This window comes from Poecile atricapillus, chromosome 17, assembly GCF_030490865.1.
Source record: "Poecile atricapillus isolate bPoeAtr1 chromosome 17, bPoeAtr1.hap1, whole genome shotgun sequence".
NCBI classification, from domain to species: Eukaryota; Metazoa; Chordata; class Aves; order Passeriformes; family Paridae; genus Poecile; species Poecile atricapillus.
The window spans coordinates 257,091-271,684 of NC_081265.1; the positions used below are offsets into that span (position 1 = coordinate 257,091).

The 14,594-nt window shown below is 42.4% G+C and overlaps 1 protein-coding gene across 7 annotated transcripts in view; it reads right to left on the minus strand.

The window, feature by feature from the left end:
• ASPSCR1 (ASPSCR1 tether for SLC2A4, UBX domain containing) overlaps positions 1-14,594 on the minus strand; it is a 36,707-nt gene that overhangs the window by 3,171 nt on the left and 18,942 nt on the right. For 3 of the 7 annotated variants that reach the window (XM_058852007.1, XM_058852006.1, XM_058852008.1), the window contains 6 exons: positions 13,922-14,003; positions 13,020-13,086; positions 12,162-12,224; positions 11,819-11,871; positions 989-1,040; positions 208-277 (listed from right to left, as the gene is read on the minus strand). In XM_058852007.1, coding sequence (XP_058707990.1) covers positions 208-277; positions 989-1,040; positions 11,819-11,871; positions 12,162-12,224; positions 13,020-13,086; positions 13,922-14,003 — 387 coding nt within the window. Of the gene's footprint in view, positions 1-207; positions 278-988; positions 1,041-10,127; positions 11,131-11,818; positions 11,872-12,161; positions 12,225-13,019; positions 13,087-13,921; positions 14,004-14,594 lie in introns of those variants that run through there. The other 4 variants (XR_009279007.1, XM_058852010.1, XM_058852009.1 and 1 more) reach the window with 4 other exon arrangements.

A 14,594-nucleotide genomic window follows, 5' to 3' on the forward strand; every position in this document is an offset into this window, starting at 1 on the left:
TTTTCCATGATAGAAGCACTAGTATTTACTTAAGTCACTGAAATTGTACTTTGCAAAGGACTCACAAAGCTATGAAGTCAAGTTTCTGGAGAGAAGGAAGTCCTAGTACCTTCAAAGCATATTTTTTTTGTAGTAAGATGGGCTCATTTCATGCTTCCCATTACTGAAATATTAAGGCATTTGCAACTCTATTTAACCCCAACATACCTGGCTACTAATAAATCAGCTGCAGAAGGAGAAACTGCAGAGCCCAGCAGGTCTGATTTCAGGTAACAAGCTGTTTAGAAATGGAACCAAATAACTTATTTGGTAACGCAGATACATCAATCACCACAGTATCACACAGCTCTCAGCTCAAAAAGTACCTCCTGTAGACTACAGTAAACCTACATCACCTTCCCCCAACGACCCAGAACGTAACTAAACCATGCCAGTTTCTTCACAACTCAAAGGTCTATTTCATCATCCAAACCTCAAGACCCTGACATTTTCTTTCAGCACTCACTGCATCCCTGGAACTTTTCTGTGAAGCCAGAGCATACTTTGGTCTCTGGGAGAAACAGGGATTCTAGGCATAAACCAGAGATGCCAAAGAACCAAGGATTCAGATCTGTTCTACCATCTCCAGCCGGTCTACTACCACAGGAGCTCTGCAAAAGCATTTCTTAGACATTTGTCTAGTTAGCATTTTGAACAACAGGATTTTTTTTTCCTATGGAGTCATTCTTCTGTCATTCTTGATCCCACGGCAGACAATGCCTACTCCCCAGGCTATCAAATCCCATCAAAAAGGTACAATGTCTACAGCTGTGCTCAAGCTAACTGACCAAACCACCTCTGAAGACCTTTAGCCAGTCAGAATGGGGACATTCACCAGCATTCTCAAGGACTGCAGTTTCTTTTGACAGAATTCTGACAGTAAGGATGCAATACTGAGTCTACTACAAGAACTATACAGTCAGCTAAAGGAGAGAGGAAATGCACTCACCCCTGCACTCCTCTGATCCAAAATGAATGACAGCAGCTGGAAAAAGTTTAGCCTGCATCAAAAGGGGAAAATAAGGTATCACTGCTTGTTCACTGCTTACACAGTTCACTGTCAACATTGGAGGAAGGTTAGACAGCTACAAATTCATGGAGTTCAAGGCAAGGTTACTAACCATCTGTAATTCATGAAAACTTAAACTTGTGCAGAGCACAGGCCACTCAGAGTATGACATGAAGGAAAATGTTATGGTCTGTTCCACTGAACAGGTGATGAGACCTCTACAGCAAGTGCTCATTGCAGGAATGCCCTGCCACTCCTCCTCCTCCGTCCCCATATCTCAGGCCATTGTACTGCACCCAGATTCTCCACTGCTGAGCAGATAGCATTAATATGATGAAGAATCATCTAAGACCTGAGTGGCTGTGACACCAAGAGAAGAAAAATCCAGCTATGCCCTCCCAAAATCTATTCTAAATAATTTTATTACATTTACACCCTGTCTATAGTTGAAGTTTATTTAGTTTCACCACCTTTTCAGGACTAAGTATTTCCTTTTATAAATCCAACCTGAATTTCTAGTTCCTACTTATCAGAATACCTGCCATATTCAAACATTTTTTTCTATCCAGTAGGTTTGGTTGTTTTGGTTTTTTTTCCTTTTATTTCAATGTTCATTGGAAGTTCCTGTAATTTGTGTCTATTTCATCTTTTACAGGGCACTGCTAAGACTGTATCCCTTGCTGTTTCCCATCTCTTTTACTACACACATTGACAAGACCCCCCCAGAGCTTCTTTTTTCCAGGCTGAACAACCTTGACACTCTCCCTACCTCTTCCCATATGTCAGATGCAGGACCCTTCATTTATCTTGTGGTCCTTTTCTGGGCACCAGAGAAACTGTGAAACTGGACTCACACACCCCCTGTTCAACTAAGGAATCACAAAGGCACTGTGGGTATAAAGGAGGGATCTACCTAGGGAGGTTGCTCTGCTGCCTACAGTGACCTCAGTGTCACACCACATCTTCAAAAAAACTCAGTGATACATTACAAAGCATTACACCATCACATCCCATGGTGCATCCAAGTGTTCCCAAATTAAATACAGAGCAAGAGAGTCAGAGTTATTAAATTTCATGCTAAAAACAGACATCAATGCAAGCTCAGGCTTAGATTTTTAAAAGGGTACGATATGCAGGAGATTAATATGACATGGCATAGCCAGCTGTACCAGAAAGGATTCTGAAAAAATAACCATCATATTTATTACCTACATTATATGCCAGTATAATACCACATAAAGAACAACTAGCTGAAACAACTCTGTTAAGTTTTTAGGAAGCCTTGTAGTAAGAGACAGGTAAAGAAACTAAATCATCATGGTGTAAAAGAGACAAGTACCGCTACAGCCAGAAACCGTACAGCAAATGTAAATTTATGGTCTACATTTTCCCTGGCAAAACAGTAACAATAAACTTGTCACACTGATCCAATAAATAAATAAATAACCAGATAAAAGCAAGTTGCTGCCCCACTTGGTATCACTCATACATACTTGGAAACTGTGCAGGGCAGACTGACTGCTCAGGAGTTATCTTGAGCCTCTGTTGCCACCACCAGCCCAAGCTGGATACTGGAATGATGGTCCTTGGACCAAATCCAGCACAGCAATTACCAGTACTCAACAGAACCCTGATCTTCACACAGGAGGCTAATATGTCTAAAAATAGTCTAATATGGAGACTAAGAAAATTGTATTAATGCAAATTAATACATTAATTGCATTAAGGCAAAATGAAATAGCTTCACCTCTCTTCCTGCTTACAAGCTTCAGATAAGCATGTGGTATTAGGCATTTTTTTGACATTAATCCAGAGGCCATAGGATACTGTGTCATGCAACACAGTCAACATCACGCTAGGCTGAAACAGGAGATATTTATCACTCTACTGCAAGACTCAGCTCCTGCTAAAGCATCCAGGGGAATTCACATCCTCGAACTGACATTTTAGCAAAATAATGATTTATTAGGTCTTTTAACATTTCATTCCCCAATCAAAAGGGCCTAAGATTGCCTGGTTGTGCTCCAGTCACAAAGACAGCACTCCATAAACTTCTTTAATTACAAAGTACCAGACACGGTTTAGAAAACCCAGAAAAAACTCTCACAGGAGCTTTGATGTTTCTACAGCACTCGTCTATTTAGGAAATGGGTGCCTTAAAAAGGGCCCCCCCAACACACATACACTCAAGCCCTTTTACACACAACATCCTTTTCATGCCAGCTGCAAGTTGGAAAATGAGGTTTTTGTAGTGTGTTAGTGTTGGAATTTTTTAATAACCTTCCCTCTCTTTTTTTGCCTCCCGACCAATTATCCTGGTAAATAATTAACATTCTGAAGGAGATAAGTAAGCACAGAAACTCAGAACTCAAAGCCCTTTAGTTCAAAGCCCTGCCCTTTTCTCTTCGTTTCCCTGCTGCTGCCACCGAAACTTCCTTGTCAATCAAGCTCTGGGCACACACATCAAAGCCTCATGTGGGAATGGCCCCAAGGGGTCAGAGAAAATTCATGGCAAGGCCTGTGTGAGGCACAAAGAGAGAAAGAGAGTGAGAAACAGATCAAGAGCTAGACAGACTCACTCAACCAACAAACACACAGACAGACTGTGCCCCAATATAAACCTCTACCCTATTTACTCACAGGTCATCAAATAACCATAGTTCAGTTTCAGGATCCACGTCCACAACCATTTCCCATTGCTGGCAAAACATCAGTCCAAATGCTTCAGTTCAAAATCTTAATTGAAAGAAACTTAAAGGAGCTAGACAGCAGCCCTCAAGTACACAGAACGCAATGTCCTTCCCATGGCTCCTTTCCCTGCATCCCTATCCTTTCCTAGGGGTCAGCCAACATGGAGTTCCCTCTTTCCAAAGTTATCTCTCTTCAATTCAAACAAACCACTGGCTCGTGCACAGAACTCTTGCTCTAGCTTCCTTTGCACGGAATTGTCAGGCACCATCCCAATCCCAGCACTCCCTGAGGGTGCAGCGCAGAGGGCAGCGAGCTACACCTCACCTGGGAATTCTCTAGCCAGTCACTGGCAGGACCTAATGCTGTCCCAGAGTTTTTTATAATCTGAAAGCATTTAAATCAGCAGCAATTTCACATTAAAAAATAAAAGCAGTCCAGTAGAATGATCCCACCTGTCCAAGGACTGTCTCGGCATAAAGATGAGAAGGTTTTAGTAGATTCTGTCCATGAAAACATATGAGCCTGAAGTCAAAGCCTTTAGCATTCTCTAATGCACCTAAGAATGTAATGATCAATCACTGGGCAGACTATCACCTGAAAACTGTAACCTCAAGTCAGCTACTCAAATGTTTGCAGTTGTTCTAATACATGTGCCAAGGTTCCTAGAAGAACAACTCCGCAGTTCTTCACTGCATAGAGTTCTTACAAGAACATCTGTGAATCAGAACAGATTTTGAGAACTCTTAGAATCACATTGAGCTGCCAGATTGACCAAAAGAATCGAAGCATGTTCAAAACAAGTAACTCAAAAGCTCCACTCACATACATGCAGAGAATTACTACAACAGGACTGAGCCAACAGCCAGTTGCTACAGCATCTCTCTTCGTTGCTGCTTTGATTTCCAGCCAAAAAAACTGCCATTCTGACTGGGGAAATAGATGCTATTAATCTATTGAACCATAATGTTCAAATCACACTGTGCAAAGCATATTTACAACATACAGTTAGATTTACTGCACCAGAAATCCAACTGAAAATGGTGTCCCATTGTGCAATTATATAGATGCGATGTAAATAAGAATACTTTGAGTTTGTGGGCTGCTTTCATTTTTGTGGGTTTCCCTTTGTTTCGGTTTTTTGGGGCTTTTCTTTTTTTATCGAGATGAAAAACTGAGACCTAAAGAGATAACTTACTCAAGGTCACACAGGATGGCAGCAGCAACAATGAGAACTACACATTCAAGTCTCCAGAGCCCCATCCAAGATCATAATCACAGGACAGCTTTCTTCTGAAGGGATTAGAAAGTCACTGAGGCGAGGAGAAAAGGAAGTCAATGTCCCGCCTATTATCCTCCTCATTTAATTAAGAAGTATCACTCTAAATAACCAGCTCCTCAGATTTTGAAAATATCTAACACAGCTTCATCCATTTGCTTAGTTACAGTTGCAGAAGTTTAAATGAACACCTTCTATTTCAGAGATCTGAAGACCAGCCTGTTACTCATAAAGCCATATTTAGTCTGAAACTATGCAGCTGAGTAACTCCGGCTTTACTCAGAGAGATACTGAACAGTTACTCAGACACTGCAGTGGTGAGTGTGGTTTGTGACAGCATGGCATCTTGGCTGTGGAGTGGCACACTGGGGCTGCTGCATCTCACATTCCATGATAAAAATATCCACTTTAGAACAACAGTCCCTTATGAATCCAGCTGTGATACAGCAGAGAGGCATTTCTGCTTTGTTTTACTGCATGTTTTAGTAACTTGCTCTCTAGAACACGGAAAACATTTCAGGCAGAACCCTCCCCAAATAACATTTCAATACTTCCTCTTTCTCAGACATGCATATGCAAAAAAATCCTAGAACAGAGCATAGCAGATGATGTACATTATTCCCAGGAAGTTGTTCTCTTCCCTGACAGAGCAATGTTGTCACACCAGGCAGAGGCTGCTGGAACTTGCAGCTGCCAGAAGGAGCAGCATTCTTTCCGTTACACAATCTGAGAAGATCAGAGTGCCACAGGTCTGCTGTTAGACTGATGTTAGGAAGATGAATAAGAAAATAAGCACTTCAAAGGAACACGCGCATGGAAGGAGAAACCCAAGCCACCAACACGAAATACTGCACAGTACACACACCCCAAGCACATAAACTACCTCCTGGAAAATTCAACTGGAAGACCGGTGGATCAAAGTTTCTTCAGCAGGATTGCATAGCATTGCTGAAACAGAAATAAACACCACAGTCATGGTGAAAGAGGCAGATCAAACAGTTCACGTTTATAACCTGACAACAAAGCTGCCCAATGTGGACATCAGCTGCCAGAGGAGATGGATATTCTGTGGCCAACATGGAGGAGGTCTGATCCAGCTAGGGCAGATAAGGCAAAGATAAGACTTTAAAACACTGTTTTGAGAAGTCTACTTATGAAGGAATCCAAGTATAAAGAGCATTCATTGAGACCTTGATAGCTGAGTTCAGAAGGATCTGGCCTTCAAAACTGATAGTAGCAGTGAAGATTTTGGGCAGGATTTCAATTCCTAATTCACTTGTGCAAGCAGCCTCTCATTGGGACAGAAGAACCCAGCTGTCCTCAAAGCCAGCATCATGAGGCAAGCATGGACAGTCTCTGTGAGCATACGTAACAGACCTCATCACAAAGAGAAGGTGAGATTGCTTCCAAATGCAGTCAGATGACAAAATCCTGGATGAAGAAGACTAAGGCTTTCAGGTGAATGCCATCCTCTGTGCTGGATGAATTTCAGTATTAATTGCAATTCTCTTTGCTAGTGAGTGCAATAACCATAAGCCTTGCCACAGGAAATGCCTCTGATGGACTGACTCTGATGAAGCATTTTTTTCTGAAACTGCATTCAGACTCTTGCCAAAAGAGAAGGCTTCGTACTGCCTGGGTTGTACTCAGGTTGAGTGAACAAGCATGCCAGATATACTGCCCAAACTGGCATTAACAAATAGGATATGGAAAGAGAACCAAAGGCAAAAAAAGGAACAAACAGCTCATCTGGATTTCTGCCTTGTGGTATACGACAGAGTAAACGCTCAGTGCACTCTAAGATCTGACTAGAAGACCTAAATATTTACATGGAAGCCTGTGGATTCCTTTAGTTCCTCTGTAGACAGAGGATGGCCTCCTGCCCTCTCTACTGCTTCAACTTTTCCAGTGACTGGTACTCCTACTTTCTGCTAAATCTTTCCTAGTATTAACACAGCAATCAATGATTTTTTTCCACTAACTCACCCCAGAAACGCAACTACAAAACCGCCTGTTTCTGGGAGGAGAAAGAAGCTAAGAAGCAACTCTGAAAAGCTCAGACAGCCTAGAAAAAACACAAACAAGCCACTGAAGCTATAAAGAACCCTAAGCCAAGTGCTACAACAGGGAAGCCTGTGGCTGATCAGCTCTGGAGAGCAGAACATTATAAAACACTTCAAGGGACATGAGGAGAAGGCCGCCAGCAAAAACAGCAACAACAAAAAAATCAAAGCAATGCCTTGAAGTCTTTATGGGTTCCAAAAACTCCACATTGCTGCCAATCTGTGTGTTCACTATACTGTAAATACACACAGATTTTGGGAGAATTCACTTCAGACAGTTCTTTCAGTCCAAGTATCTTGGCAAACAAGTCAACAACATTTGTCTCTTTTCCTGATTTTGCTAGCAGCATAAAGGTTCTTCCTTCATTGCAAGTGATCAAATGTGATGAATGTGGTGCCAAACTTGTCAGCTTGAATGGAGGGAGAAGGTGGAAAGAGCAAAAGTATTGGTAATATGGTACTCCACCATCTGCAGTCTCTTCTGTTACTGGCTTCAGCACAAATTTCAGTAATTCATAAATATTTGAATGCTCAAATGTGCTCACACTACTGCCTCAGACACCATCCATCTTTCCTTACCAACAACACCAACGTAGTCAGTAGAGTAGATGATAGCCTACTGCTAATTTAGGACTTGGAATAACACGAAAATTAAATGTTGAAAAAAAAATCCTGAATGGCTAGATACACTATGGTAGTACCTGCTTTGAAAAAATCAAGCATCAGGTTATGTGCAGGCATCTCTGCAAGGGGAGCACATCAGGTGCCAAGCATCCCAAGAGGCCACAGCTAACATGACTTGGGGCAAAAGTGGTGAATTTTGGCAGTTGCATGATACAAACTGATCCCTTAAAGAGATGTGTTACTGCTAAAGACAAACTTCCTCCCAAGTCTTTCACACATCCTCCAAACCCAAAAAAGATACATCAAAAAACTTGAGCAATTAGTTGTACTGTTACTTTACCCAAGCTCTCTTTTTCCTACGATGTCTGGAGGAACTTCATATTCCACAGCGCTTCATTTACATTCACATGCACCAAACACTGTTATTCCAGAACAAGCTTTCTAACTACAGGGGTGCTGCAGCCCTGATGCCACACTATTTTACAAAGTACCTTGAGCATCTCCCTCCTATCTTTACAGAACAGCTTTGTCTTTTCAGCTCCCTCCTTCCAGATTAGGGACTAGAAGGGCAGCTCTGCCTAAAGTAGATGTTTCCCTTCCATGGAGCACAAGATGAATGAAAAGGGAAATGTCTCCACAAACCCCCCTGCACAGAGCCTAGCCCCATCCAGGGCACAGTCAGACACTGCAGCTTGCTCTACAGCGCTCAGTGTCACAGCCAGCAGGGACCCTTGGCCCACACAAACCTCCTGACTGAAGGTTTTGAGAAGGCCACAAGCTCATGTGAGAAGCAGTGAGCAGGTCCCACCCCCAGCTCTTTCATTCCTGCACTGGGCCAGGGTTATTTATCTGAGAGCCCCTAGGCTCAGGCAGTGCAGCCTCCTTGAGAACAGATGCCTCTAAACATGGCATCCAACAATGACACAGCGGGCATGGACACAACAGCTGCAGGGATTTCCACACCTGATTCTGTCCAGAGAAGAAAGGCCCTCCAGCCCCTTCCTTCCAGGCACCCAGACCCCAGCAGAACGGGAAACTGATCTGAGCAGGAAAATTATGGCACGGGGCCCGCCCTAACATGGTGAAAGTTAAAGAAGAATAAGGATTTACATTGGTTAATGGCAGCAAAGCTTCTCCCAGAATCAGCCAGCCCAAACTGGAATAAGGCACCATCCTCACAGGTCAGTTCTGTGTTCTTTGACAGCAGTTTGGATAACCAGAACAGCATAAGTTCTCGTCAGAAATTGTTTTTTTCGTGTTTGATGCTTCATCCAAGTAAAATGTTTATAAACACACAGAATCATTCCTGCCATAACAGACCATGACCTGAAAGGGCTGAAGGGCCCCAAGCAAGGCACATAGGCTACACAGCCACTGGCATTAAACACAGCTCTCCCAAAGACAGAAGAACCACAGGCAGAGCAGTAGTTCATTCAATCCAGCCAGTACCCTAATAGTGAACAAAAACCAGATTAACTGAAAATAGTATCCTTGCTTATAAGTGATAGCAACGATTTGCAGTTTAGAATCTTCCTGAGAAGGTTTCTATATATTGAGACACACTTACTACGTATCTTCCTCAAACTTGTCCAAACTTTTCTCAAATCAGTATATGCTTTTAGTATATAGCACCCTGTGACAAGGAATTCTATGCCTCATTTTTCTGACACACGAACAACTACCTTCTTTGATCTATTCTAGCTCCTGCTTGCCTCACTCGACGCCACTCACTTATACTCAAGAACAAGAACTCAATGCATTCCAGCTTCTCCTTGGCATGTTATTCCCTTTCCACTCACATCTTTTACAGACTGGCAAGTCCCAATCTACTCAGTCTTTCTTTGGACAGGAGACTCTGACAGCAGATCTCTGATGAACCTCATTCCCCTTCTCTGCACCTTCACCAGTTCCTTTTGAAGATGTGAGACCAGATCTGGATGTTATTCAGACAAACTCTGGTCCATACACAGCAAAGTTCTCTAGTTTGTTCTGAATACTTTGCTTTGGAAGGAGGTTGTTTTTGATTTGACTGCTATTCAGTAATGAGCTGATGATTTCATCACCTTAAGACTTTGCTCCAAAGCCATAATGATCAACACAAGAGTTCACCGAGCCGTGTATGAAGCTCAAATTACTTTCCCGGCACATCATCACAGTTACCTACGTTGAGCCAGCTGGGTAAGCCAAAAATGCAAAGTCATCCAACTGTTAACTAATGTGACAATAATCTCTTCGTAATGTCATGTTACAATCCCTAAAAATATTTTAAGTATGAGATTTTACTTGCTTTCCACATTTTGCAAGTAATTGTACTGATTCTGTATAATTAAGATTGTGTTTAAAAACTCCATTTTATTTAATTACACCCAAATTCTCAACATAACCACTAGTTTAATTTGACTATGGTGTGATTATATGTGGCATGAATAAAACATACCTTAAATCAAGTTTGGATTTGACACCCTTTAACTTAGTTGGATGTTATTCCTCTTTCATGGTGACAGAGAGGATATGAGAAATGAGAAAAAATCCTTTCCCTAGAACAGTTCATTTGCAAAGAACTTTCCACTTTTGAGCATAACATCTTGAACAGTCCCAGTTCTGTACCAAAGTCAAGGCTTTGCACCTTTGCCATGTGCCACAACAAGCACTGCAGTCCACGGAAGGCCACTGCAGACTGGAGATGTTTGACACTAAAACTGACCAGGTTCTTCACAAAGTTGTGATTTCTAATGAAGTCCCTAAGACTGGGCTGTAAGGCACCTCCAAGTCTTTAAAGAGCATTAATTTAACATGTTTTCATGTTTCAGGGACCTGCCACGAGAATGAATTTCATAGTAAATGTCACAACTAGGAAACCAGGAAAATGCCACACACGTAACAAGCACCAGTAGTGCTGTCAGGTACAGAACAAAGGCTTTAACGCAGGAAATTAAACAAAATTCCTGCCATAAGATTTCTTATTTCAAAGAGAAATACAAGATGTGCACTGAGAAAGAGAAAATAAAAGAAGAGTACTGCAGGGCGGGGGAGGCAGGCAAGGGGTAAACGGAGGTAAGCAGAAGATTTAGAATATTTTAGAAAACAGACCAAAGTTAACAAAGGAGACCAGAACCAGCATCAGGGGATCAACAGGAGGCAGATACATATCTGAACATTCAATCCTCTAAAAGCATCTTCATGTGTATTTCTTCCACATGGCTTGGTCAGGAAGTTGTGAGACTTGGAAAACTCCATTGCAAACAACTTCTGAGGCATGCCAATCACTAACTAATTCACCATGCTGCCTGAAAAGTCCCTTTCTCTATGCCCATCCCCACCCCAGCTCTTCTGCTCCCTCAGGGGAATCAAAGAAGAATTCTCTTGTTTGCATGAGCCTTTAGTCTGAATGATCTCTGGTGCACCAGTCTGGAATGGTCCATGCAGATCTGAATGACAGAACATTTTAAAGAGTGTGACTTTGGGGCAAAGTCACTGGCAAAATCACTCAACCACTCCCAGCACGTGTGTGATCTACACAGCCAATAGTCTCTGGCCAGGGACTTCAAGACCACCCTATCTGACACTTGCAAAAAACCTCCAGGAATCTGAATTTGAAAAGCTGTACCTCAGTACTTTCAGAGAAAAATTACACAAAGAGAACGAATATTCCTCAGTGTACATTGACTCTCATATTGTGATTTCAAAAAGGTCAGATTTCTGTCTAATATGGCCTCTAGTTCCCACTGCAGAAATTGAAAACAATTCCCTGTCCACATTGAGTCTCATCTTTTACTATCCTAGTCTAGCTACAGACAGAGCCCACCGAGCTCAGCTCAGCTCTCTTTAACATTCCAGGTTTAATACAGCTCCAGCTCTGGAGGGCACGGAGTGTGTACTGAACAATGCAAATCCCCACCCCTGCCCCCAGTGTGACTCTGCCTATTGCTGCACAAGGTGGACCTCTTCTGGTGAACAGCTTGTGCTCCAAAACACCTGGTTCCACTAGCCTTGGCTGAGTAGAAGCCTACAGGGATCACAGCATTATACAGCTTCTTTTAAAAGTAACTAAAGCCTGAGGCAGGGTTAAGGGGAGCACAGACCAGAGAGAACCAGAGCCCACGTGGGAGTCCTTACCTCAAACAGCGTCAGACTTTCATCGTTCAAGACGATTCTGGGAGGTGCAACAACTGAAGTTAAAAAACAAGTTATAAAACAGGACCACCTAGCAACCAGAATATCAGACAAAGGTGTGGGAGGCATCCCTGCCCTCTGAAGGGGAGATACGTTCCTATGCCCACAGATGCTGCTTCTTAGGCAGAAGCATAACATGACCAAGGGAGCAGGTTACACCTTCTCTGCACTGTGAAGCTATGTTTCAGGGAAGGCATTCCTTCCCAGGTCATTTCTCAGGCATCAACATCCCACAGCTAGAAACAGCCTTTGTAAAATAAGGCCAGATATTACCAACAGCACTCACACAAGTAAAATGGCAGCTCTGCATCGGCAAGGTGGCTTCTTACAAAGTTTCTCAAAATGCCAACTGTGGAAAAAGGAGAGAAAGGTTTGCTAAATTACATTTGGTTCTTCAAATGTTGGGCAAGAAGGCTAACTTGTAACAGCAGAATTGCCCTCTAGCAGGTATGGAGATTGCCTTGTCCTCCAAAGTACACAGTTGCTATCACAAATTTCTTGTAGAAAAAAACAAACAAAACAAATTATTTTGGCACGCTGGTGCCCTGGAAAAATCTAAGGATGCCTGCAAAATTATCAAAAAAAGTTTGTGCAGGTAACCCTGGCTGACAGCTGAAAATAAGAGGCTCTCCCGTAATAACAGTAAGAGCTACTTGGTGCATGGTCTGATCGCCTTTTGTGAACTGACAGAGCCATAAAGGTACATCCTCTCTTAGAACAGTTGTTAAAGTTGGGGTTTCTTTCTCCTTCCTGCTTTTTGGGGTTTGATTTGGATTGGGGAAGGGGGTGTTTTTTCCCCAAAAATGTTTTATGCATTATCACAGAGGAAGTCTCCAAGTGCATCCAGTAACATATCATTTTGACACAAACAAGGGGATATAGCAAGTGGGACAGCTTCCTCTGCACACAAGGACAAGTATTTTGCCATCTCCACCAAGTAGCCCTTAGCTAACTTAACTAGCCCCAAGTCTCTTCTTGGCCCATTCAGGGGCCTTAAAACAACCGTGTAACTACCTACTGCTGCTTTTTCAGAGCAGCTTTACTTCGCCAGGCAACAGAAAGACCTGCTCAGATACACTCTCTCCTGTCATGAGTGAGAGTCATGAGTTACAGCTGCACAGGCTGAAGGGGTGATGGGTCTTACCAGTTTCAGTGGGATGGAAGAACCCTTGTAGAACATGGCGGTCTGGAAAACGAACTCTCAACACCACCTAAAGCAGAGACAAAGTTGATTAGGACAGTGGTTTATCACTGCCCTGTAACAGCTTGTTTGTTACACCTGTCTTTGGCTTAAGAGTCTGCAAGTTGTTTGTAGTTTGTTTTCTTTAATGGGAAGATCTGTGGTACTTACAGGGATGGAAGCGCAACCTGGCTAACAGTGCTGTGCACCTTCTCAGGGAACAAGGGCTGTCTGGCTGTCAAATGGGGCACAAGAGCTCATCTGTCAAAGCACTACGATGTAAAGTGCAGCAGCACTTGCTGAGAACGTAGGAGCTCCCTGTGCTAAATGATGCACAAACAACAAAGACAGTCCCCTCATGGGGAGGTGCAGGCAGTTTATTGGCATCCTAATGTGTCCACAGCAGTAAGAATCCTCCTGACACACCTCTGACCTTTGTACTTCCAGCTTGGTCAGCAAGCACTTAACTTTAGAACTCCACAAGGGTCACAGTTACAGAGTAAAATAAATCTAACTTGTAATATTGAATCATTTAACTTTCAATGAGATTTTAAAATGTCTACAGAGAGGCAGGTGGGAAGGCTCAGTCGTACAGACTGATGAGCGCACAACAGAAGGGTTTTGAGACATCTGGAACAGAACAGAAGCAACTCTACTGCCTGCCACTCAACCAGTGACATACTACCATATCACAGTACAGCTGTTTTCACAAGGCACAACTGTTATGCAAGTCCCACAGACAATTAATAGGGATGGGAATTTGAAATATATTCCTATAAGTAGCTTAAGGGCCTGTTAATCACAACTAAATCCCAAGGTACTCAATCCCCAAGTCTGGACTAGCCAGAGGGACTGAAAAACACTACCTTTGGGTAACGTTCCAACTTCTCCTTCAGCTGAGACTCCTTCAAAGACTTTGTCATCAATGGAGCTTCTTCCAGACGTTTTCTACAGACATGGGAAGAAGGCAAGTTGTCTGTAATTTTACAACGTATTTTTACTTTATTAAGCTAGCAGAAGACCAAAGCAGGGCTGATGAGAACTGCTCAACTGTTCGATGCATTTCTCACAGCATTTTCCCCACCTCCTGAAACTGCTGAGCATCAGCAACAATACTATATAAAATTACTTTTAGTGTACAAGTTTAAAAGTAAGTTTGTGACAGCAGATGCAAGAAAAGATCCTAAGAGGACAGGAAAGTCTGCTGAGACTACTAAAGAAGAGATGGACTTATTAATCCAGTAAAGCTGTTTGGATATGATGACACAGCAGCAGAAGAGTTACTGAACTTGAAAAATAACACCAGCACAAAAAATTAGTATTAAGTAGCAACAGGGGAAAAAAAATGAAGAGTTTCAGATCATTCAAGAACTGGCATTGTAGGCAGCTATTAAAAGGAATAGTGGGGACAAAACAAAAGTCTTCTTGTATTCAAGATGAAACAATAAATATAAGAAAATAATTACATATTTGCCCATAAGTAAAGAAATTAGCTTAGACCAAACAGATCCCATGCTCAGCTTTAGTACCTTTTCATTG